This window comes from Prionailurus viverrinus, chromosome C2 (genome assembly GCF_022837055.1).
Source record: "Prionailurus viverrinus isolate Anna chromosome C2, UM_Priviv_1.0, whole genome shotgun sequence".
Lineage (NCBI taxonomy): Eukaryota > Metazoa > Chordata > Mammalia > Carnivora > Felidae > Prionailurus > Prionailurus viverrinus.
The window spans coordinates 45084835-45111312 of NC_062569.1; the positions used below are offsets into that span (position 1 = coordinate 45084835).

The 26478-nt window shown below is 34.7% G+C and overlaps 1 protein-coding gene across 5 annotated transcripts in view; it reads left to right on the top strand.

The window, feature by feature from the left end:
* The window catches only part of TSC22D2 (TSC22 domain family member 2), a 52613-nt gene extending 26517 nt beyond the window's left edge, over nt 1-26096 (top strand). For 2 of the 5 annotated variants that reach the window (XR_007155613.1, XR_007155614.1), the window contains 2 exons: nt 18456-18507; nt 19497-19580. Coding sequence is in view for 3 of the 5 variants with exons in the window: in XM_047875079.1 (XP_047731035.1) it covers nt 18456-18507; nt 19497-19757 (313 nt within the window). In the remaining 2 variants the exon portion in view is untranslated. Of the gene's footprint in view, nt 1-18455; nt 18508-19496; nt 22320-25125 lie in introns of those variants that run through there. The other 3 variants (XM_047875079.1, XM_047875080.1, XM_047875081.1) reach the window with 2 other exon arrangements.
* The last annotated feature ends 382 nt before the right edge of the window (nt 26097-26478 follow it).

The window sequence follows — 26478 nt, forward strand, 5'->3', positions numbered from 1 at the left end:
ACAATAATTCTATATACCTTGGGTAATTAGGAAAACAATTTCTAATTTCTTTAGTGTAGGATATCCATCTTTGGTAGTCAGTGGGTGAGTGGGCCTCAAGGGATCATGAACCCTGTGAAATTTTGGATGAAACTTTATGTTCAGTTTTTGGTGAAAGGTTCAGAGCATTTGTCAGATTTTCAAAGACAGTTGAATAACATTTGTTAGTGAATGTATTTAAGAGACACAGCCTTGTAATATACCTAACTACATGGTGTAGAAAAGAAATTTTTAATGAGTACACTGATTCTGTAACTTACTGAATTTTATCCAAGGCTGATTTGTCATAAGTGATCATTAGACTGATGGAACAAATCAGAGCCTACCCACTTTTAGTTTAGGAATTTCATACTGTCGGTCTCTGTGCTCAAATGTTGATTGGATTTCTCCACAGGATAATTTAGTTTTGCTACTGAGTGGTTACTATGTATCAGGCACTACCGCTACCTATTTTTGGCATGTTATTTAATTTTCACAACTGTTGTATTATGTAGGTAGTATCCTCAGTTTACAGAGAAGGAAATTGAAAGCTTAGATTGGGTAACTTGCTCATGTCACATAGCCATTAAGTAGTGGGGCTGGGATTCAAATCTAGCTTTCTAACTGGAACTATGACTCTCAATTGTATGTCGGTATGCAGAGAGTAACCCTGGGGAACTTAAAGGATAAGGGAGAATTTTATATTGAGTGAAGACATGAATATATAAATTTGATTTCCTTTGAACCTAAGTAGCAATGGGTCATCCTTTATTATAAAACCATCTTTTAAAGCACTTGTCCAAAAAACTAATTTGATAAGTTGCTATTTAAATATGTATTGCATTCGAAAATAACTTCTATTCGAATTTAATGCTTGTGATTTTAAGCAACTATATATGTGTTAGAAGTATTTAGTATTTAGTATTGTACCAAGTGTAACCATTAAGGAACTCGCCCTTTGATATTTAGGATTTATAAATAGCAAACAATGGGAAGCAGTTTAAAAATCTACTTTGAACTGCAAATGTTTCTTTGGGTAGGGGAATGAATCTCATGTAAAACCTTCTACTAAGTGCTATATCAGTTTCCCGTTTGCCCTTAGTTGTGAAAAATTCTATTAAGATACCTCGTCAGTGTTTATTTTTAAAACATGTATGCAGCAAAATTTATTTTTTAGACACATGGTTTTTATTTTGAGTCCCTACTTTGTGTAAATCCTTTTCTATTGGTTTAATTTTATTTTCAGATGAGCTTCAAACGTTACAACCTTTTCCTATTTTTAAGTGTTTATAATAAAGTTCTAAGTAGGACTTTAAGTTAAATCCACAATAATAGTACTGCTTAAAACAAAAACCAGTAAAACTGTAAGAATTTGTTTACTCTTCAGTTAAGTTGAACTAGTCTGCATATCAAGTATAAACTTAATTTCTTCAAGACCATGGATTAAGGTGTACGACAATTTGATAGGTCATCAGAACATGAGAATATTTAGAAGTCTTTTTTTTCAGTAATATATTTGAACCCCAGCTTCTTTAGTAGTAACATATTCACCTTTTCAAAATTAAAACACAGAATGTTTGGGAAACAGAATAAGAGCCATCACACCTAATCCAAGTGTTTAACACAATTACTGTCTCGGTGTTTGCATATTCCCTTCCAGACTTTGAGTACATATGCAAGCATATCAACAATTGCGATCACAGTTATGTAGCTTTTAAATAGTTTTTAGTGTTCCACAAATTTCTCCAATTTGTACAAAGCTGATACTGGCATGTCATAGGTTTTAAATTTGTGACTGATAATTTTGATATCTCTGATACCATCTCTTCTAGTTTTTCGTTCTACCTCACTGGTTTCTTCTCAGTCCCCTTGGCAGCCTTTGCCTTTCTGTTTGTCCTTTTAAGTATTATTAGTGTCCTCAGGATGCTGTCAATACCCTCTTCTCACATTCTTCACCATGCTAAGAACATGTAGATGGTTCTGAGTGTCATCTGTATATTATAGGAATCCATCTATATGCTCTAGGCACTAAACTTGTGGCATTTCTAAACTTGTACCTAGGCATTTCTCCTTAACATTCAAATTTCTGTGTTCTCCCATAGCCAGTTAATTGCAAAGTACTGCCACGTCTACCTCCTGAGTATTTTTTCAGCCTATCCGTCTCTCTCATCCCCATTTGGGACACAGTCCTTTCTTACGTGGAAATGCAGAAATCTTCTAACTGGTCTTCATTATTTGAGTTTTCTAGCATGGCTAACTGTACCTACTGTTGTCTTTTCACTTGTCTGTGTGTCCTTTTCTCCACCCAACTGTGGCACTTCCATTACTAAACATTCTTTCCTGACCCTAGATCTTGATTATGTTTCCCCAAACACCCTCTAAAATCTTACCCTGTCATAGCATTTATCATGCCTCTAACTTGTCTATCTCCCACACTTACATTCATAAATTCTGGGGTAATGTTTACTCTGTAATGTGTTTCCATAATCAGCATCTGATAAATGTTTAAATACATTAAAATCCCCCTGAAATGTAGCATCATAAAAGTTAGTAACTGGGAAGAATGTTAGAAATTATACATTACAGGCAGGAGTCAGATGTAGAAACCACATCATCTCACTCCTAAGTTAGTGTTCCCTGTGTATTTTATGATATTTAGATTTTGACCGCTCTACCTTACTCATACAAATTATATAGTTAATATGTTAAGCGTTTAATATGTGCCAGACACTAATGCATTATCTCACCGAATACTGTTGCCTGATCCTATCATTATTCTTTGGAGAGGCCAAATAACTTGTGTGAAGTAAGATTCAAACCTGGGTATGACTCCAGAGCCAAAGCCTTTTTATTCACTACCATCTCTCAGTTTATCTTCTGAGTCTAGAATTATAAATCTGACTTGGAAGGGAATTTAGTGGTCATTTATGCCAACCACTTGTCTCATACTTGTCTCCTGTGTATAACATACCTTCTTAGTTGTTCTCTAGCCTTTGAACACCCCCAGTGATGTTGATCATGGTGTCCTGGTCTTTTTACAGTTCATATTTAAACCTTGTAAAAATTCTTCCTGTATATCAGAAAATCTAAAATATGAAGCAGAAAAATCAGATGATTGCCATCACTGAAAGCATTGAGTAAAGAGATTAGGTTTATGTAAAAATAAAAGCTGTATTGCGTATTCTGTGGAAACCTTCAAGTGAGAACATTCTCTAATTTAGTGTTTTCATAGCTGAAATAATTAAGAATATGGATTGCAGTTCGTAGCCATAAATCATCGGTGTTAATATAGATGCATTTCTAAAGTTTTTTTTCCAAAAATGGGTAAGGAGACATTGCTTAACATCTTAGAGATCACAAGAATGCTCTCCTACTTCATAATTATTGATTCTAGTAAAGATGCAAAGGTTTCACAGGACTCCTTTATACTGCTTTGATCCACCAGTGTGTAAAAAGAGCAAAGTACTGTACATATGAATTTCTTCAGACTCCTGGATCTAGTTCACTTAGAACTTCCACTTGTTTGTGAGACATCCTTAAAGTCATGCCAATTTGAATTGTCTTCTTTATCTGATCTAACCAAACTAGCAAGCCTGTGGTCTCTTTCCACCTTCAAGATAGCTTTTGGGTTTTTTTTTTGTTTTTTTTTTTTTTTCATTTCTTCTCCTTAGATTCTATTTTAATCATTTGTATAGAATGATATTGGGCAATTGAGAGAATTCACACGTGGATATTTATGATATATGTTTATACAATTAAGCCTTTCATTAGGTTCACAAAATTATTTTCCCTAAGTCCATGATTCTAATGTAAAAGATCTTTGTCGAGGTTTTTATCCAAAAGATCTTTAGGAGTTTTAAAGTCCACTTTATTTTCCACAAAGTCTTCTATGAGTTTTGTCATTACCATGATCACTTCTATGGAACTGCTGCGATTCACTGGCATAATTTTGTCAGAAGTAACCTGAAAGTACATAGAACTCTAGCTATTCTATTCCTCAGACTTAAACCATTTTTCTATTTACTTCAATTGCCAGTTATATAGAAACTAGTACCCTTTCTTCCTCCTCAGTGAGTAGCAACCAGAGGCAAGGAACATCACAAAAAAGAAGGTTTATTGACCTTTTATTTAAGATGTTTTAGTCAATGAGAAAAGATTTCTCCGGAGACATGCCCGTTTTTACTATGTTCTAGGGATATCCTTCTCATTAGTTTCTAATATTTAAATGGGTAATTTCATGGGGCACCTGGGTGGCTCAGTCAGTTAAGCGGCCGACTTTGGCTCAGGTCATGATCTCGTGGTTTGTCAGTTCGAGCCCTGTGTCAGGCTCTGTGCTGACAGCTTGGAGCCTGGAGCCTGCTTCAGATTCTGTCTCCCCTCTGTCTGCCCCTCCCCCACTCCTGCTCTGTCTCTCCTGCTCTGTCTCTCTCTCTCTCTGTCTCTCTCTCTGAAAAATAAGTAAACATTAAAGAAAAAAAAAATTTTTAATGGGTAATTTATTAGTTCTTTTTCCTGGCATGATTAGCCCACATAACATAAGTTCATGCTAACTTACAAAATACAATTAGATAACATATTAATACTATTTTATTCCATCTTTTTTTTCAATTAAATGTTTAATATCAATTTTATGCAAAGTGTTATAATTAGTAGACCCTCCAGATGAACACACTTCCTCCCTTTACAGTTTAATTCAAGGATGAACATTCAATAGAGACAACAAAAACAATTATTTATGGAAGAATGAAAAGGGTGGGGTCTGTTGGCAAGAAAGGAAGCGAGCAAAGATAATGTAGGTGAAACATTTCCATTTCAGATGACTGTGTCTTAGCGCTAGAATCTAAATTGATTTAACAAATTTTGGGTCATGATGTAATTCTTAGAATTCATCATAAATGATTTTACCCAATTTGAAGTATACAAATGATTGTAAAATTCTATCATTTACCATGTCTATATCACAGTATTATATTTACCGAGAAAAATTCAAGGACATAACAGCCCTTTAGATTTTATAGTAATGCTGCTTTATCCTTTTCTTCATTGTCCTGTCAGAATCTCTTTTTGAGTTAAGTAATTCTAAAGCAGTGATTCTCAACTGGAGTGATGTATAGAAGCAAAGCAGTACTTGTCCCACTCTTCTGATTTGTTTTCAGTAATATTTAATTGTTGAAATATCATATAACACTAAAAGAAGGCACAGGAGATTTTTAGTTAAGCACTTTTTTTTTTTTTTAATTTTTATGTTGAAATAATTCAGTTATAAGTGGCCTTTGGAAATATCTCCCACAGTAAGTTAAGATTATTTTTATGCTAAACAGTCGTTATTGTTCAATCCACAGGAGTGCTGTGCTTAATAAATATTGATGTAAGTTTAAATCTCAAGCAATTTTTATTATAGCATATATTTTGTGACTGCCTTAAATCTTTAACATTTGACTCATTGACTACAAAGGAATCAAGTAAATTTAAGGCATAACTAGCATTGTTTTGTTCTTTGGGTGAGGTGTAATACTAATCATAATTGATTTTTATTTGTACCTCACTGCTTCATTCGTGATCTAAGATACACTGGAATAGTAACCTTTTATACTGTCAGTCCAAATTTTATCCAAACAGTAGAAGGAACTAATTATTTTTTTAGTGTTTATTTTTTTAGTGTTGACAAATGCCATAATCATCACACAATCCTTTAGGGCAGGTACAACTATAACCCCATTTTACAGACAAGGAAACTGGTTTTAGTATGTTAACTTGCTATGATCACCCCACTAGAAGGTGGTGGAATTGGGATTTAAAACAAGCTTGTCTAATTTCTGAATCCTGTGCTCTTAAAATCACTTTATTATTCTTTGAGAATTTAGTCTTTTGCTTAGGCAGCTGCTAAGAAGGAAGGTGTCTTGCCCCCAGAATGAAGTAGAGAACAAAAGAGAAGTAAGCAAGTGGTAAACTGATAACCTAGACAACTTTCGCTCTTCTGGGCATATATTCACAATACTTTATATTTGCTGAAAGTGAGCAATTTAATTTTTTGCTCACACCCAAGCCAATCCAAAATTTTTAAATATCCCAATTGGAAAATATTTATTGATTTATTAAAAGTAAAATAGACCAGAGTTTTTCCCTGATAAGATATTCTCTTCATTTTGTTAAGAGCTGATGACTGTTCCTTTAGTCTAAACCAGAATAAAGCATCTGTCTCTTTAAAAACTTTGTGATACTTTTATTCTTCTGGGTTTATCCCTATTTTGAAACAGTGCATTGGTAACCTTGATTTTATTTATTACTATCCCTGGACTTTGGGACAGATTAGGAAGAGACATAAGGTGGCGAAGAAAGACTAGTTAATAACCTAAAAACACAAGCTAGTTTTGATCAGAAAATCCTCAGGGCTAGCGTGATAGAATTTTACTTTGTCAAGTATGTTGTCCATACAATTATGTATGCTTTTTCTAAAAAGCTTTTATAAATAACATCTCTGTATCTTTAAGATTGGGCATAAGTGAAAAGATTAGCTTTGGATAAACAAAATTATCTCTGTTGCTCTTCACTGGTATTTGGCGTTTTGTATTCAGGGGGATTGTCTCATTTTCACTCATTTGGTTAGGCCTCATTGAGAAAATGAGATTGAGAGGATTTTTTCAAGAAGATCTGTTATTTTTTGAGAGAGAGAGCACGCATATGCCTGTGCATGTGTTTGTTGCACAAGCAGGGGAGGGACAGATGGAGAGGGAGAGAGAGAATTTCAAGCAGGCTTCACGCCCATTGTGGAGCCCAACTTAGGGCTGGATCTCACAACAGTGAGATCATGATATAAGCCAAAATCAAAAGTCAGACACTTAACCAACTGGGCCACCCAGGTGCTTCAGGAAGAATTGTTTACTTTTTAAAAAATAATAGTATATAGAATGCTGGAGATGGAAAAAAGGCAACTGTGAGGCCTTTCAATTCAATGAAAGAAATAGTTAGCTTTCCGAAGAAGGGTAGTTTCTTCCCAAGCTCATCTTCCATTAACTCTTCATCTTAGTGTTCTCCATTGTTTTGGCCCCATTTGTCTTTTCAGTGTTTAATAAGCAAGCTCACCTCTCACGGTTTTGTGCCACCTACCACATTCCAAAAACTCTCAAATCTAGACTTCTAGGCCAGAGATTACTCTACAGTTCTAGATACCTATTTCCAGCAACGTTCTTTCTATATTTCTCCACCAGAATCTATATCCCAGAGGTCTCAAAATTCAACAGTCCCAAGTGAAACTTAAATTTCTCTTTTTCTCACCTTTATTCTCAGGTTCCTCTTTTACTCACTCCCTGGCCCCTGCCCTCTAAAATCTAACCATCTTCCTATGACACATTAACCATCTCCCTACTCCTAGTTGCTTCCAAGCTAAAGAAACTGCAGCCATCCGTGGCATTTTCTTTGTTATATAGGTGAATCTCTTTCTTTTATCATCCCTCTGATCTTTCATAGATCCTCTGTGCTTCAATTGTAAAAACTGTTTCACTTTTTCCTTGCTTAATACCTATGACCAAGCATTTTGCAGTATCCTGATATTTCTTCTCCCCCCTCCTTACTGGCTTAGTTCTTTTATTTTTTTTTTTTTTAAGATCCATGTTACCCCCACCTCACACACATACCAAAAAACCCCAGATGTGAAGGTTACACTAAGTTCCATAAAAACCTTTGAAACTAAATGACAGAGAAAGCCCAGTGGGAGTAACTAGCCTCAGGACACAGCAAATCCGAGGTGAGGCCAAGATGCAGCATGTGTGTGCTAATTCCATATCTAGTGATCTTCCCACTGGTGGACATCATCTAACTTCATAATCTTCCAATAGTGTTCATTGAGCATTGGGCAGTGTGCAGAGGAGACATGAGAATTTATCATTTTTTATAAAAGTGTCATCTAGAAAGATAAATGTTACTGAGATTTGGCTACATAGGAAATTAGAGGCAAAGTTTGTTCAAGATTATGCTCTGTTGGCTCTAAAGGAATTTGGATTACCTAGATGTATGAATTAGATATTAGCCAGCAAGAAGATACGGCAAGTTTCGTTTCAGACTGAAAATGAGGAACGAGATTAAGGAATGTTTCCCAAATTGTTTGTTTTGAGTTTAGCTAAAATGAAGCATTAACCATGTCCATTAGATGGCAAGGACTACTTTTGGGAAAAGTCAATTTTGCCGTTAAACAGGGGAAATAGCTTTGGAGGTGGTCTAGTACAGCTATCTTATGTTAGAACTGAAGAAAGAGGCCCCAGAGGTAAAGTAGTAAATGATATATTTAGGACTCAAATTCCAACTATACAATTTGTGAGTTCAGGCTTCTACAGCATTCTTTAGTAGATGGCTGACAGCCCGTGGTAGGTTTTGTGTAGAGCACATAGAGTTTTGTCTGGTGGGAGCTATTAGAACACAGTCTATGGTAGATACATGGTTAGAGCCATAAGGATAGTGTGGGACATGACTGACTATACTACTTCTAGAAAGGTTAGAAAACTAGCCTTTACAGAAAAGAAAATATTTGAGCTGACAGCCATAAAAGAATGGTAGAATTTCCACAGAAGTATTTAGAGAATGAGGAACAGTATGAGCAAAGTGTGAGAATAAACCACGGAGAGTCTCCAGGAGTTTTCGATATCCGCTTTAAAAGTTGAGCAGGGGGCGCCTGGGTGGCGCAGTCGGTTGAGCGTCCGACTTCAGCCAGGTCACGATCTCGCGGTCCGTGAGTTCGAGCCCCGCGTCGGGCTCTGGGCTGATGGCTCAGAGCCTGGAGCCTGTTTCCAATTCTGTGTCTCCCTCTCTCTCTGCCCCTCCCTCGTTCATGCTCTGTCTCTCTCTGTCCCAAAAATAAATAAACATTGAAAAAAAAAAATTAAAAAAAAAGTTGAGCAGGCATTTGGAATGGGAGGGAATAATGTAAATGTTAGCCTTAGAAATAGTAAGCTGGTTCTGATTTTTTGTTTGTTTGACGACCCATTTTTATGTCCTTGCTGAAGAATTCTGAATTACTTTTAGAAACATTAGGTGTATTTAGCTATATAAAAAGATTGTTTTTATAATAGGTCCACTGCATGTTTGTTGGTCTCTGAAATGAAACACAAATATTGAGTGTTTTGGTTGGTTTTTTGTTGTTGTTGTTACTGCTTTTATTTCCCTTGACATTCTTTTCTATCATGTTCTTTCTCCAGTTTTGTTCATTTTCATGCACTTGCACCATGAAAATTTCCTTAGGTATTGAAAGTGCTATTATTTGTTCATACTCAAAGGGAAGGAATGCTATTGTTAACCTTTTAAAGGAGAATTGATTTTTACTACAAAATGGTTGCTAAACATATCCTTTTCCTAACACAGCTGAAGTAATTTGCACTCTTAGGTGTTTTTAATGTCCTCGTTCACATAACGAATTTTTTGGTTTTTCAGTCTTTTTCTGTTTAAATTTTCTATCTTTCTAGGAAGGATCATCCTTCAGATCACTGAAAAACAGATCTTTTGTTAAATTAAGGTTTACTTTAATCACCAATTCTGATGTTTTTAGAAGTTGGTCAAATATCAGCTTCTATCTTAGCAACTAAAAGAATGGCTTTAGAATATCTAGAATGAATATACAGGACTACATCTACTTTACTCCCTTTCAGTATAATCACATTATTTTTGTAAGGTATTCTGGGCTAGACATCAGTTGGCAACATTTGAAATCCTTTCTAATCTCTTTCCTTTTTTACTCCTACATGCCAATGTATATCTCAGTCTAGATAATTGTCAGTCATATACTGGCTTCCCAGTCTTCAGGAAGTAAATTAAAGTAACCAGGACTGTAGTGTCAGATTTTTAATTTGGGTTTAAGCCACTTCGCACTAATGGATTATGCTGTCGTCAGATAACCTATTGCTGCTGTGTAAATGGTCCAATGAAATCTCTTTCAAGAGAACCTGCTGTAAATGTAAGCACTCCAACATTAGAGAAAATGCCACCCTCCTCCTACCCCTTTCTCACACCCTTTCTTATTTCAGTCTGACTCAAAGGAAGAAAATAACTTTTTCATCCTGTCAAACCTTGCCTAATGTTAGTCTGATAAAAAATAACTAGCTAGTGCATAAGCTCATTTATCTTAAGTAGATATGGTTTTACATTTAAGTATTTAACTTGAAATAATAGAATATTAAACTTTCTTAGTTTATTTGGAATATTTGGATTATAGTGGTAAAATTGCTGTGCATGTTTTACTTTTGTATTACTCTCCAGTTTTTCCAGACTAAATTTTTACATCTTCTATTTTAAGTGTTTTAAGAGAAAGAATTTTAGTTTGGTTAGTTTTTAAATTGTTTTGTTGGAGTGGCTTTACAAGAAAACGTTATCAGAATTTTTATGCTTAATACTAAAATAATTCCCCCAAGATATCCTTAGTTGGAAGTATAAAGAGATCTGGAAAAAGAAGGTAAAGTTCACATTATTCTTATCTATGCCTTCTCTGGAATGTACTTTTAAAGTAACATTTTTATTATATAAAGTTATGTAGCCTATTATATCAAAAAAATGTTTATTACAGACTTATTTTTTTCTTACCAGAATCACTTTGAACAGAAATAACTATACTAGGAATTATAAACATTATTTACATGATATTTTTAAGTGACTATAATTCATTGTAAGCCAAAGAAGTAAATTTTACAAATCACAAATATGACTTATGTTGATTGTTATTTTGAATGTTGAACATAGTACCTATCTTCTGGAATGAAGTGGTTCATAAGGAAAGTAGAGTTGTTGGCTCTCTTTCCGTCCTTTCTCCCTTTTCTGTTTCCTGTCTGCCATTTGTTCATGTCTTGAGTTCACGTTGTACAGGGTAATAACTCTTCTGTGAGTCACTTTCATTTTGGAATGTGTTGTTGTTTTGCTTTGTTTTGTTTTTGAGTACTCTCCAAAGTGCAATGAAAGTATCTTCTATCTCTGTCCCCCATCTGCCTGCCTTCCCAGACAGATAACCACTTTCTTTGTGTGTATGCACAAACTTCCAGTTTCTTTATGCACATACAAGCAAATACTACATCTATATCTATATCCCCCTCACACAACTGATCATATACATACATCTGCACCTTTACTTTTAAAGATCTCCAGGGTACGTTGTTCCCATCTGAGTACACGGAAAAGCACCTTTATGGGGTCTTTTTTATAGATCAGTAGTATTCAGTTGAATACTATACCATGATGGCTATACCATGATCTTAATTCCCTGTTGTTAATTAGAAATCTTGCTGTTACAAACAGTGCGATAATGAGTAGCCTTGTAAATATATTATTTCCTATGTATGTAAAAATATCTATAGGATAAATTCCCACACGTAGGATGGGTGACTCAAAGAATAAATAGAGTGAGTGTGTGTGTGTGTGTGTGTGTGTGTGTGTGTGTGTGTGTGTGTGTGTAAAATTGTGATATAAGCAAATTGCTCTCTATAAGGGCCAGTATATGACTTACATCACCATACGAGAAGACCCATTTCCTACCGCCTCGCTCACAGTGTATTAAATTTTAATATGTTTGCCAGTCTGTTTAGGGAAATGGTATTATGTTATAGTTTTAATTTGTATTTTTATTATGAATGACATCTTGAGTTTTTTTCATGTCTTTTAAACTGTGCCTGTAAAATCTACCCAGTTTTTCTAATTGGGATTCTATTCTAATCTTACAGGTTTGTAGAAGTACTTTATATTTTAGTGAAAGTATTGAAAGAGTTCTTTATTTTTCTATATTTTGAGGCATCTAGTTAGGCCTCTCCCACTCCAAAGTATTACAGAAGTTCTTCCTAAATAGGCTTTTTTAAAGACCATATACAGATGGTATGGTTGACTGGACAAAGGGGGTCTGAGGTAGGAGAGAGACTTTGTTAATTGCATACCTTTTTGAATTTTATGAATTTATTTTTTAGCATGTGCATGTATCTTTTATTTTGAAATAAATATAGATTCCTAAGAGGCTGCCAAAAAACAAAAAAAAAGGGCAGAGAGGTCTCATGTACTCTTTCACCCAGTGGTATGTGTCCTGTCTCCTTGCCCCCCTCCTGCAATGGTAACATCTTGCATGAGTATAGCATCCAAAGCCCAGAAATTGACATTGGTACAATCCACAGCATGTATTCTTTTTTACTCTTTAAATATTCATTTCTGGCCAGGAGTTTGACCTTAAGTTAATTAGATGAATGTAAAATATGCTAAGGACATAATTGGTTTCCGTAGATGCTAAAAACAAATACCTTTATATAAATATTTAACTGAGTTTTTAACTGTTCTTTGATAAAAATTTTTGCACCATTGTAAGACTGGTTACTTGAGAAAATAATAACATTTAGTTTTGTGAGTAGTCATTTTACCTGCTTGTTTAGCATGAATAATAAATAGCTTTTATCATGCACAAAAATCACTTATTTTGTGTTATTAATAAAAATCTTCATCGGGCCTTTTGTGAACTTAATAATGAAATTAAATAGATTTTTGTTTTTATATTGATAGAGAACTTACGGTCAGTTAATTAGAATACATAAAATTTTTTAGTTCTTAGCTTAATTTACTGTTAACTTTGTCTGATAGTTTTATTCCTGACTGCAGAAGTTTGCATTTGGCCATAGAGTAAGTTTACATGAATTTTACTTATTTTGGCTTTTTCAGAAGGAGAATTGTTATTTGCTCTTAAGTGTTAAGCTGTAAATATTTTTAAATTCCTCCTATAGAAGAGTGATGAATTTTTTTTAACTTTCATAGTATACATTCATTAGATACATTTTTTGCAATCAACAATTTGATAGTTTTCTTTCTAAAAAATACAGATACCTGTTTCTTAGAAAAGAGGTCAGATGTTACCCAGGTTAGAATTAATCCATTTTAGTAGTAATGATGATATTTTAGAGCTTATTGGCAGGGGAGGGGGGTGAAGGTTGTAGATTATTTACTGGAAACAGTACATGATTCTTGAGGACTAGCCTCTAAGAAAGACTGTAGCTTCTATTTGGGAGTTTATGAAGAATCATTACTTTATTTGGGTAAGGGGGCTTGAACATGAGTATATCAGATTTGCCAACTCAATCAAAGAAGTTCTTATAAAAGATTTGATTTTACAGTTTGGGGAATTCCTATAGTGGAGTTTTAATTGGGATTGTGACTCAACACAGAAAGTTAGAAGGGTCTTTTAGCAAAAGGTAATTTTTAAAATAATTTTCTGCATATAGATACATATGAGCTTAAGATCTCTTCAGCTTTCTAACAGAGGAAAAGAGCATTTTAGTTCTTGGTAAATAGGTAAGCTATACTGGCTGTCTAAAGATCACTGAGTCTTTTCCAAGAAGTTACCTCCCTTGTTCTCAGAGCTCATCTTCTTTTAGGAATGTGCTAGATAAGATAAATATAGTATTATGCACATAGTTTAATCTTTGGATCCATGCTTATGCTTTCACAAATGACATTTGGTACATAGTTAAAGCATTTATAATATACATAAGTCTGTTATTTCTTTTAGGTTAATAGATAGTTGCTTATTCCTTTCACACCGTCGTACTGTCAAGGTAGAAAAAGCATGTGTTTTGACATTGTCTAGTTTCAGTTCTGTCTGTAGCATTGTATCTTTGAGTAAATTACTTGGCCTCAGTTTCCTGAACTGTAAAATGAGATTGTTTCTCAAGCTTGGCAGTAAGGACTCACTAAAGTTAATGTGTGCCTGCAAAAGTGGGCAGTCATTTAAGTGTTCTTTGTCTCTACCTTGTTGCTCTGTTATTTAGCATTTGTGCTGAAGGGAGAACAGAAAAAGAGCAAAGAAGTCAAGATGTAAGAGAAGAAATTTGCTCTGTTTTTATTTTAAACAAGTAGCCATGATGTCTCTGTCCACATTAGTAAAGACAAAGAAAAAAGTTGATTTCTCATAAAGAGTTTTTTAAAAAGTGAGGTCCAGTTAGCCTAACCTTGCCTTTATGGATTTTAATTTTTAGAGAGGAGAGACTGGAGATGATTTGTACAGTCACTGAGCTGAGAGCGTGAGTGAGGCAGTTAGCCTTTTAATAAAGATGAAAATGTAGGGAACTTGCAAAGCCAGAGGTTCACATCTGGCCTCGTCTCAGTAATGTTGCCAAGTAATCTGTGATAAGAGTAAGGAGGCCCGGGAAGAAAAGCTGTGGTGTGGGGAGCCAATTGGGATGAATTTAAAAATGAGCAGCTTTGAACCGGGCTGTCTTGCTGTACCTTTGATACACTGAGTTTTATTTTTCCTGTGAATATAATTGTAATTTACTTAACCATTGAATTTAGGGGCTCCTGGCTGGCTCAGTCGGTAGTGCTTGTGACTCTTGATCTCAGGGTTGTGAGTTTGAGCCCCACGTTGGGTGTGGGGATTACTTAAAACTGTATGGAATCTTAAAAAAAAAAAAAAAAAAAAACCTAAATTCAAGCTCATTTGATTCTTTGGGGGGGGTGCTGTAGTTTTAGGGGAAAATCATCCTATAAAAGATATTTTTATTATTTATATATCTATATGTCCATTTCCTCAATACCCACAAATTTTAATTCTTCTAGTAAATACTAATCATGATATGTTTTTATTCTAAAAGAGTGACCCATAGCAAACAGAAAGTTTCTTTTTAAAAATTATCCCTTTCTATAGCACTTGTAGTTTACCAGAATAGTTACAAAGTCTTGGTAACTTAAGTTCAGAAACTGGTTAACCATCAAGTTATAGTGTGGTGAATGCAATTATAAAAAAGAAAACAAGACATAATGCTTTAACATTAGGTCAAGGAAGCAAATAAAGGAAAATTTTTCATTCTCCTTTTGTTGATCAGTTTCATTTTTTAAGAATGTGAAGCCCAAACCACTATGTTGACTTTGAATATGGTAGAAAACAACTTGTGACCCTCATTGAAAACCCTCGTTGAAATAATAGTCTTAAACCATGTTCAGGGATTTTTAAATAGAATACCCTCCTATTTGATTAAGACTGCCATGTTGATATCCTTATTATAAATCAGTTTCTCAAATCTTTAGTTTCTATCAGTCATCTGGAGGAGTTGTTAAAATAGATTTCCTGGGTCCCACCTCAAGAGTATATAATTCAGTAGGTCTGGGGTAGACCCAAGTGTTTACATTTCTAACAAGTTCCCAGATGATGCTGATATTGCTGGTCCAGTGACCATACTTTGAGAATTACTGATTTATTCAAACTCAAAATATTTTAATGGCTTTCTGACATAAACCGGTAATTGTTTCAAATCTAATTGCTATCCTATTTACTCTTTCAGTATGCACTTGAGTTCCTATGTGCCAAGCACTGAGTTTACTTCTTCATACAGGTGAAAGATAAAGAACCTCTCTGAAGGAACTCAGTCTGATAGGAGCTAACAATGGCAGTATTATTTAACTCATTTAATCCTCACAGGAGTTTTATGAATTGAGGTATATAATTCTTATTTTAGATAAAAAACCTGAGTTCTAGAAAGGTTAAATAATTTCCCAGAATTCACACACTGAATGTGTGGAGGAGCTGGAGTTCACTATTTTGCTTAACTGGTTATGCAGTACAAAAAGTTTGTGAAGATTGGTGAACCGTAAGAGAGATGGAGTAATTGGTTCTGCCTTAGGAAATCAGAAGGCATTACAGAAGAAGTGGCACTGGAGCATCTTAAGGAACAAGTACAAGGTAGCCAGATGAATTGGAGGCATGAGCATTTGCAGCTCGGGGAGCAGTTCTGCAAAGCCATGGAAACCTGAGAGAACATATGTTTCACAGACTGTAAATAGTTATGTAAGACATAACACAATTGGCCAGCCAGATGGAATGTGAGAAGAAAGGAGACCATAGAAGGCAGGGGTCAAAGTCATGAAGGGTAAGAAGTTTTGTATTCAGGTTAAGAAGTTTTAAAAATAGAATTAGGTTTTTTTTATTTTCTCTTACGACTTCCATCTTTGCAAACCATTGGTTCTCAAAGTATGGTTCTCAAAGTATGTTCTGTCAGGTAGCAGAATCAGCATTGCCTGGAAACTTGTTAGAAATGCAGATTCCTGGGGGCGCCTGTGTGGCGCAGTCGGTTAAGCGTCCGACTTCAGCCAGGTCACGATCTCGCAGTCCGTGAGTTCGAGCCCCGCGTCGGGCTCTGGGCTGATGGCTCAGAGCCTGGAGCCTGTTTCCGATTCTGTGTCTCCCTCTCTCTCTGCCCCTCCCCCGTTCGTGCTCTGTCTCTCTCTGTCCCAAAAATGAATAAACGTTGAAAAAAAAATTAAAAAAAAAAAAAAAGAAATGCAGATTCCTGGGCACCACCCTACACCTTCTGAATCAGTAACTGAGGTGAAGCCCAGCAGTCTGTTTTAAGAAGTCCTCTGGATGACTGGTGTGTGCTAAAGTTTAAGAACCACTGCCATAGGTTATAGAATTCTTTAAAAACAGCCTTCAAACTAGATTGCTGTAGTGATAGTAATTGTGTCTGTGACTGATTTAATTCTGGTTTAAGTACAATGCTTAACAAAATTGGGATATTAATACCTTTTAGGGGACACATATCTTCATATCCATTTATACTTTGCAGACTTATTCCTCCATTGCTGTAAAAGAGGTCTGGGTCAGGATTAGAGTTTATTATATCAGCAAAGAATAGGATGATAATTATTCCTTAGCCTAAGGGAATGGTTTGGAAACTTACTAATATTATTTTAATCATAAAAAAAAAGTAATAAACCCTTTTTAGGGGTTAGGGTTTATTTTTTGTTTTGCTTGCTTGTTAATATGTAAAACTGGTGTTAAAGTTAGCATTGAAGGTGTTCTGTTTAAAACAGATGTGTTAAAAGGCTTGCATGTATTCACATCAAGAATTGACTGAAACTAATATAGTTTTTCCTTGACATAGAAATAAAAAATATAAAAAGTACAATCTAGGATGGTCAGACAGACTCTAATCTAAATGCCTAGAAGTAATGCTAATGTCTTCTTTGCAAATTGTAGGCAATATTTGGTGACCATATCCAAGTGGTCTCTGAACTGAACTTTACACCGAAGCCTTATGGTTTATATAGTTGTTCTATCGTTTATAGTTACATATAGCCATACTTTGTTTTGCATAGCTCTACAAGCATTTAAAGCCTAACATGTATAATTATTTATTAACAATCTGTATATATCGTTTCTAGTTATTAGGTCTACAAAAGCCTGTTTCATCTTAGAAATAGCAGCAGCAAGAAGTGAAAGAGTATGCTATAATTAATGTGGTTAATGCTCAGATAAACAAGTTTAATGTTTTCATGTACTGATTCAGTTTCAAGGATTTAGAAGTAGGAAGTCCACTGAGGCATTGACAAGCACCCCTTCATTTTACAGATGAGGAAGGAGGTCCAGGGAAGTTAAATACTTGATTTTGTTGATGGTCACATAGGTAGTGAGTAGCAGAACCAGAATTATAACCATATCTACTTGGATTGCAATATAAAAGGCACCACTACATAAGACGGGATATTTCTGCGCCTCAGTCTGATAGAACATTGAGGGTCTACATCATCTAAAATAAAAGTTTTCAAATATATTAGCATCTAAATTTTCTTAGGGTATACTTTATGAAGAGTAATTTTGCAAAGTTTTATATCAAAATTGTTTAAAGATCTCTTTTTGTGTTGTTAAAGTAGATTAAAGTGTCAGATTTGTCTTTACATGAAAATCTAATGACTGTTCTTCAGAATTTACAAAAATACCAAGAAAAAGATATAGATCTTCACTGTTCTTACTAGTTAAGAGGACAGTTATCGAATCTTCTGTGTAATTATCATACAAATGCTAAGGTTGACCTTGGGATATATTTACCAGCTAGATTACTTCAAATTATTTCCAGGAAAAACTGGTCTAAACGACATACGTTCGTAGGTGATTTTTACCAGCCAGTAACCTACAATCAAAGTATGTAGATTTGCCAGAATGTTGAGAACGCTGTTAACCAGCCCAAAGGCCCTTTAGAAGCCAGTTCTGAAAATTTTTAAGCCAGAATTAAAATCTCTAGAAGAAAAGTCATCATCTGAATTTTAATGCAGTAAGTGACTACTGGAATTTCCACATGAAAGTCAATTAGAATATATAGTTAGTAAATGAAGTTTAAAAGATGTGGAGAGTGTAGTGCTCGTTCAAAATTTATCTTTTTAAAAGTTCACTGAGTTAACTCCTGAATAGGGAGTTACTTTAAAGTAGTATATGTATGTCATAGGGAAATTAGAAATGTTGGAACTACAAAGGATTTCTAGAAGTCCTGTACTTACTGAGATCCTTCATTTTCAAAATGAGAGCTCTGAGTACTGAAATTTTGAGAATAGACTTTTAAGCTATTTTAAGTTATTTTTGGTTTTAAGTAAAACAAATGTTTTTAATTAAGAGTTGGAAAGGATGTTCCATTTTTTAGAATAATTTAATGAAATATTCTAATTTTTTCCAGTGCATCTGGGGGAGGTGGTGTAGCCATTGACAACAAAATAGAACAAGCAATGGTAAGTAAAAGTTAATAGTGCTCTCATTTTATAGGTTGTTTGTTGTAGGAGGCAGTTGGTTTTTATCAATTCTGAAAAACACCTAAATTCTTTACACCAAGATGACCAAAGTATATTTTTTTATATAATGACATTTAATTGAAACTGCTAAAAAAACATTGAGAATTTTTAGCCTAGAAATACCAGTGGAGTTACTATTTCTCCCATTTGAACATCTCACATTTCATGCATTACCACTGATAAATCAGGGCCATTTTAAGGGGCATACATAATCAGAATGCATTATGTGCCTTCAAATATTCCAGCATCAAAAATAGTTTATTGACAAAAGAATATTAAAATGAAAATTTCAGCTAGAAACCTTTGTCATCCATTTATAGATGCTGTTTTACTCATCTCTAATGAATAGACCTGTTCATGTTGAATCTGTTTCTGATTTCTGCTATTAGTATCAATTTTTTTATTCCCTTAAAGATATTCTGCTCATATTGTATATAAAATATTTTGATTCAAGCTTATTAAAATTATAGACTATAAATAAGGACCATTAGTCTCAAACTATTTTTCTTTAAGATTTTAGAGTTGGAAATCGTAGGCACCTTATCTCTTAAAGAAGTGCTAGAACTAGTTAAATATCACTTGAATATCCTTTGTTCTCTTGGTCTAACATCTAAGCATGTGATTTTAAACTTTTTTTTTTTTTTTTTTAATTCTAAGCTTATAATTGACAATTTAAGGAGCCTACTATTTTTGGAAATCACTCCAAAATTTGAAAAGAAATCCTGGGCTAGCTGCCTAGTTGGAAACTGGATTTTTTCCACTCTTATCTCCCTTAGGGCCAGTCAAGATACAGTAGAAACATTAAAAGCAAGAGCAAAAGAACTAATATAAAAATGCCTCATGTTTATAAGGCACCAGGTAGGCCAGAACCAAATAGCAACACCTTTCCCTTATATTCTTTGTGACATTACTAATTTTGTTTTTCACAGGATCTGGTGAAAAGCCATTTGATGTATGCAGTAAGAGAAGAAGTGGAAGTTCTAAAGGAACAAATAAAAGAATTAGTTGAAAGAAACTCTTTACTTGAACGAGAAAATGCACTGTTAAAATCTCTTTCAAACAATGATCAATTATCCCAACTCCCAGCCCAACAGGCCAATCCTGGTAGCACTTCTCAACAACAAGCAGTGATAGCACAGCCTCCGCAGCCAACGCAACCTCCACAGCAGCCGAATGTCTCCTCAGCATAAAGCTTTCTTGCCTCATTAAGAAAAAAACTGAAAGCAATCTATCCTTGTGTGCCACTGGTATTCTTTCCACTTTATACGAAAGCAAGTAGCCATGCTTCGGTTGTGTGTTTGGCCTTTTCAGTATTAGACAATCATTCTACAGGAGCTTTTCCTCTCTTTGAGATGTCATGCAGCGCTGTTGATGTCCAGTTTTATGTCATCAGTACACAAGGAGAATAATAGGTGGGGTTTATTAAAGCAAGCCGAGTCTGCATTTTACCTGGTGCGCATGAGTGGGGTCTTTTCAGAGCTTTGGTGGCTCTCCCATGTTTCCTATTACCCGTGGATTTACCCTGAGCCTTCCTCGCACATTATAAATAACAGTTCATCTAAAGAGCCACTTTTCTTTCAATATCAGTAACATTTGCCTACGTAAGTTTTCATTTATTTGTGTTTTATTTATTACAGGGCTGCTATTTTCATAATGTACATGAACAATGTCACAGAACTTTTTTAATTTTTTTGAATAATTATAAGTATCAGTAAAGGATTTGAAAGACAGGATTGCATTTAATAGATAAAATGTTTAGGCAATAATTGAACAAAAGAATCCTGGCATATTTCTAACACTAATGGCAATTTACCTTCGGTATTTATTTTCAGTAGTAAAGACCCAGCTTGAATGTAAATTTTGTATAGTGTAAGTATGAAGAACATAGTGCAACTGTACAGGTAGTCACCAGTTATTGTGATATAATAAATAATTGGGCTATTTTGATGAAGAAAACTTTGTTCATTTGTTTCTACTTTCTAATAGAGAAATTGCCACGATTCCTCTGCTTTTTGACATTTCGTATGACTTTCTTTTTTCGGGTGGGAATAAAAAGCTGTGAAATTGTTCAACCTACTTTGTAACCAAAGAAGCAAAGCTGTGTAATGGAGTTTTTTTTTATAATGCACATTCTTTATGTATTTTTATTTAGTGTTTTCTCGGTCACAATTTTCTTTGCTGTCTAGCATGATCTGCATGACCTATAATCTTTGAACCACTTTCGTACCTCATGTTTTTATCCAGCACTCTTATTGTAATATGTACTAGTCTGTGAACAATGTCAAATAAAAGAACGAACAGGTAGTATGGTGGAGCTGAGCTAGTGTCCCATACACTAGTTGTGTAAAAAAAAAAAAAAAAAAAAAAAAAAATGAAGTGAGCCATCTTTTGTTCATTTAAAATGGTGTTTTGAATTTCGTATGCAGAAAACGTTTTGTTACATTGCAGATTTTAATGTATTTAATAAATGCAACATGCAGATTAAGTGCAGTGTATACTGAGTATTTAAATTAAAATGTACATTTCATAAATACAGTTTCAAGAGAAAGCATCATTTTGTGTATACTAACACATTAAGTGTATGTCAGAAATTGATGTATAAATATATATTTTAACACATTTTCTGAAATTAAACTGCAGTTTTGTTGAAATATTTGGCTCTATATGTGTTCAAAATTTAATTTGATTAGATTTGTATTTTCACAGTTCAAGATATTCCTTAAATGAAAACCTGTGTTCTTAATGATTTAATGATAGTTCTTAAATTTTCAAAGTAAAATAATTTAAAGAATGCAAGAATGGTGAGCAATATTTGTACTCAAGATTCATATTATGTCAGTGACCTTTAAGTAAGAAATCCTTGTCTACCAAAACTTTTACTTGAATTCAGAAAGGTGCCTGTAGAAAACTTAACATGCTGTGTGTCTATAGCCAGCTAGCTAATCAGGAGTTAATGGGAACCAATAGTTAGCTCTCTGCGTTGTTAAAAGAGAATAAATAACTGTTCTTTGTCTATTTAAAATTAAAACTTCATCAGATTTAGCCACAAAGGAAATGCATAAAATTGGGGTGTATGTAGGATTACCAAATATTTTATGTTCTAGTTGTGCTGGAGGATACATTGTTGAATATAAACAAAATTTTAATGTTAATGAATAACATGAGAAAAAACTAAGGAACTAAGGACATAAGCTTGAGAAGTAATCCTGTAGGTGTGGAACAAGATTCTAAGTAGAGTCACCACCAGTGCGTTAGGAAATGAAACTTCCGTGTTGGAATGTAAATCACAAGGCTCACCAGGTGTGCTCCTCAAGTCCAAAAAAAGTGTGATATTTAAAACTGGCAGAGAAAAACTAGTATTAGAAAAGGTTGAGATTTTTGTGAAAATACAAATTTTGGTTCTTGGGATAGAAAAACTTCATAAAGTAATAGTCACAAAGGAAATGATTGATAATGTTAATTTAAAATGGTAATTAAAAGCAATTATTACTATTTTTGCATTTAAAAAAAAAAACACCACAGTAGAAAATATGGGTAGTTCACAGAAGAAATAAATGGCAGTTTCTAAAGTTTCAGCCTCTAGTAACCTAAGAAATGCAAATTAATATTTAATGAATTGTTATTTGTCTTTTAAATAGCAGGACCTAATGTAGAAAGGCAAACTTTCCTGTGTACTTCTAGAAAGTAATTTGACAATATGTATCAAGAGCCTTAAATATTAATAAACTTTTCAGTTTAATGACATAAGATAACTCATGGTGCGGTGTTCAAAAGATGCAAAATTACAATAGTGCTCGTCCTTTGCTCTCCCATCCTTCTCCTTCCCATTGGGTCCCCCTTCCCCTTACATAACCCCCAAAACAGCTGTGAAAGGAAACCTTTACATCCAAACCTACTCTCTTGAGGCATGCCCTCACCCTGAAGTCAGGGACAGACTTAAAGGTGGGAAAGCTTAACTGTTTTTTAGAATAAAATACACTGTATTTGAGAACAACATCGAGACATTACCCCAAGTGATCAGTTTGTTTAGATCTTAAGTAAATTTCAGTTTGACCTCAGATTTAAGTTCTCTTAGTCCACATAATTGGAATATTTATTGGGATGCCAATTTGGGGGGCACAGTCTTACAGGAATGCCATCTGTAATTTTCTCTTGTAGACCAAAGTGCCACACAAGTTTTCTGTTGGTTTACCTTAACCAACCAGAAAATCCTAGGTGAAGAATTCGTTTCTGATAATGGCAATATGTCTGCAATACAAACCGAACTTTCCCCAAAGAGAACTTATTTTAAGTAGTTAACAGTGTGATTTTACAGCTTGCTACACCCCCTCCCCAAAAAAGGCTTATGAGGCGTTAAACATGCGGTTACTTTAACTCATAGTTGTATGTTCAAAATAGCTGGATATTTCAATTCTATTATAAATGTTCTGGGATAAGTAGAAGTATTAAGGTGGAATGCTTTGCCATCAAGTCCCCAGAGATAGGTAATCACAACTGTCTTTATCCACAAAGAATTATCACAGGTCAGAGATGATGTTTCTCCAAATTCAAACTGGTCACTCCTAGACCTTTTAAAAAATAGCTGGGGGAAGTCCTTAAGATTAGAGTAACTAAAATACCTGTTCTTAGATGGAAATTCACCTCTGTAGAACTAGAAATAAAATAACAGCTAATTTGGGGGGAAAATTTTTCAGATGATCTGAAGTCTAATTTTTTTAAAGGAGGCTCAGTGCAGGCACCTTGTGACTTGACTCAATTCTCTTCAATACTTTTAAAAGGACAAAGCCCAGGTCTAAAGATACACAGTTTGAGGACTTAGACAAACCAACATGTACAATGCAATAGTGAAAACATACAAAGATGGATTTGTCAGGGGAGGTTCCCTCACCGAGATGACACCTGATAAGGAAACAGTGCTCCAAAGTTTAAAGGAGAGCACAAACAAAACTCCTTGAATTGCTACAGAATTGTTTCCCAGGAGACAGACTCAGGCAAAGTCTGACTCACCATAGTAGGTTGGCAGCTAGAACAAAAATAACTTCCCAAATGATTTTAGGCAGTGGGATTGTGACCAGATAAGCAGTTTAGAAAAATTAATCATTCTAGTTACCAATGGGAGGTGAATTGGTGGGCTGAAACTGGAAGTGGAGAAGTAATTTCGGAGGTACAATAATCCAGAAATGAATAGGCAAAATTACAAAATGATAAATAGGCAGATTAGTGATGCTCATGAGGAAGTTTGTCTTGGATCTTTCTATACCATTATCCCCTCTACAATGAACATTCCATTCCCAACATCCGGTGTCTGTTCTTTCTGCTTCCAAAGAAAGATCAGAGAACCCTATGTCTTAGAATGTTTTAGTCAAACTGTTCCTTCCAACAGCCATAATACTTCAGTGAAATGAAAGTCTTTGTTTAAAGGAATTTCAAGAATTTAGCAAAAGGGTAGGGGGAATGGAAGACCCCTGGCTTCACATTTATGCCTCTGTAAATTCAGCCCTCTAGGTAAACCAAATTTAGTTCCTTTATGGTGACTAGAATTAGAGTGTCCCAGAGCATGAGTCCAAATCCTGTCCCTCAAGGCTATCCTTCCCCAAGAAGGATAATGTGAGTTTTGGCCCCATTGCAGATACTGAAACCCAAGTCAAAATAGGTTTTGTTGGCTTCACCCTTTCATTCTTTGACACAGTTCAATTCAGAAGTCTTCTTTCTTCTCTGTAAGTCCCCTGTCTAAGCAAAATAATCTCTTCTCCCACCCCTTCCTGCCTCAAGCCTAGTAACCCATGTTTCTATCTTCTAGCAATACTAACCTAATGGCTTATTATTTAGTGACATATATTTGCACCCTTTCAACATTCTAGGATGCAACTCTGTTACATGTACTTCTATGCCAAGTCACAGAATTTCTATAGCGAGATCTGTTCTTTGAATGTATGTATTCCTTTGTCAGTGGAGAATATCACTGTACAAGTGCTATTTAATGATTTCCTTAGTGGGCTACAGTTGGTATGGCATGCTATGTTCACAGATGAAAAATGGTAAGTGAGGCACATACACAAAGCAAGGTACAGGTCATAGACATTTTTTTTTTTTTAACAATCATCATAAATAAAAGTAAGACAGCCTTTCAGGATTGGTAATGGTAAAGTAAAAAGTTGGTATTTTGCACTGGTACAGTCTACTTGGTCATAAAATTTGTTCAACATAATGAGTTAGCTTTATTTCTTCTCCTTACCAGGAAAACTGATAGATTAGGCAGTTTTGAGAATTCTTCCATGATGTGTTGTCATAGATTGAGCTATAAAACAGCATCTAACTTTATGGACTAAGACATTGCCCACAGAAGCCAAAGTTATCCCTTTGAAAGAAGGAAGAAAGAGGTGTGGTAACTTAGATCATAAAAAGAACTGAATTTTAAAACAAGGCAAATGCCACACTTCTACTTGCCCATATAAAAAGTTTTTACCTTTTCATTTTTCTATATAACAACTGTAAAGTAGTCTTGCCTACTGCAATCCAACTGTTTTCCAGATCACAGTTCTTATCCTCATTTCACAGGCAAGCAACGCATCTAGAGATAGGTCATACCTGAGGAAGTCCATGGACAACAAGGGAATATTTTCCCCACAGTTGGCGTGAAATAATTTATCAGGTCAGTGTCTTATTCCAGTATTTCTACTAAAGAAGATAACATATAATTTAATCAGAAAAAAGGACTATGTGTAACTTTGTCAATCCCCTAAAGGTTTTGTTTTTGAGAAGTTTGGGTTTTATTTTTTGTTTTATAGAAACACCGTTGGAATGCACTTTAGTTCTATTTCAATTCAGGTGCTGCACCCTGTAATAGATGTTTGCAGATAGATAAATGGGACATGATTTGTGCACTCCAGGAGCTATGGTCCATGTAGAAGTAAAAACTAAAGTGCCATTGTTTATTCAAAGTGTATGTCATAGTTTGTGAACGTCATATAATCTGTTGAATGAAAGGTTCATGTAAATCAACAGTAATATTGCCCTGCCACATGACATTGCCAGGAAGCAACTTTACATCACCAAAAAGCTTTAACATCAAACAGTACTTTTAGAAAGAGGGGACTTGGTGAAAAGCCTCCTATCTCTATAATTGAACCTGTGAGGTGTCCCCTAAAAAAAAGGAACTAATCTGAGAGAGAAGTTTACACATTTTTTAATACTCTTAAGTTTGTAGATAATGGAACTGATTTAAATCAAACTTAACTAGAATAGAATTTGTGTGTCAATGAGTTATATTATCTATTGTCTTATAAGCAACACACTCATTATCTTGGCTGACAAAACCAGCTACCATTCAGTGAACCAAGTTAAGAATAACTCAGGTGCCTGATGCCAAAAATAAATCTGATAGAGCTGGAATCCAGAAACAACTATGTATTGAGTAAATGATAAAAGTAACATTTCAAATTAGTAGGAAAAGAATGGATTATTCAACAAATAATATTGAGACAACATAACCATTTGGGGAGAGAAAATAGATCTCTAGCTCACAAAAATTAATTCCAGCTAGACAAGCTAGACAAGTCTATTGCTTTTTGGTCACATATCCCTTGTAGAAATCTCCCTGTGAAAATTCAGATAAGCAAAAAGTTTTCTAAGATTATGAAGAGATGCCCAAACTCAGCAAAATAAGGGAAATGCACAATAAAAAGAAGCTATCTCAGATCTAGTTGGCAAATATTTAAAATCTCTATAAATCACAAGCCTGCAAGAGTGTGGGAAAACAGATAAATTGGCACAGCTACCTTTAAAGGCAGTCGACTGGTATCCATTAAAATGTAAAATTCACATGCCCTGTCGCTCAACATTTCCAGTTTATAATGAAACACACTCCCATTCTGTGTTCACAGGGTGGCCTGTACAAAGATGTCACTTGTA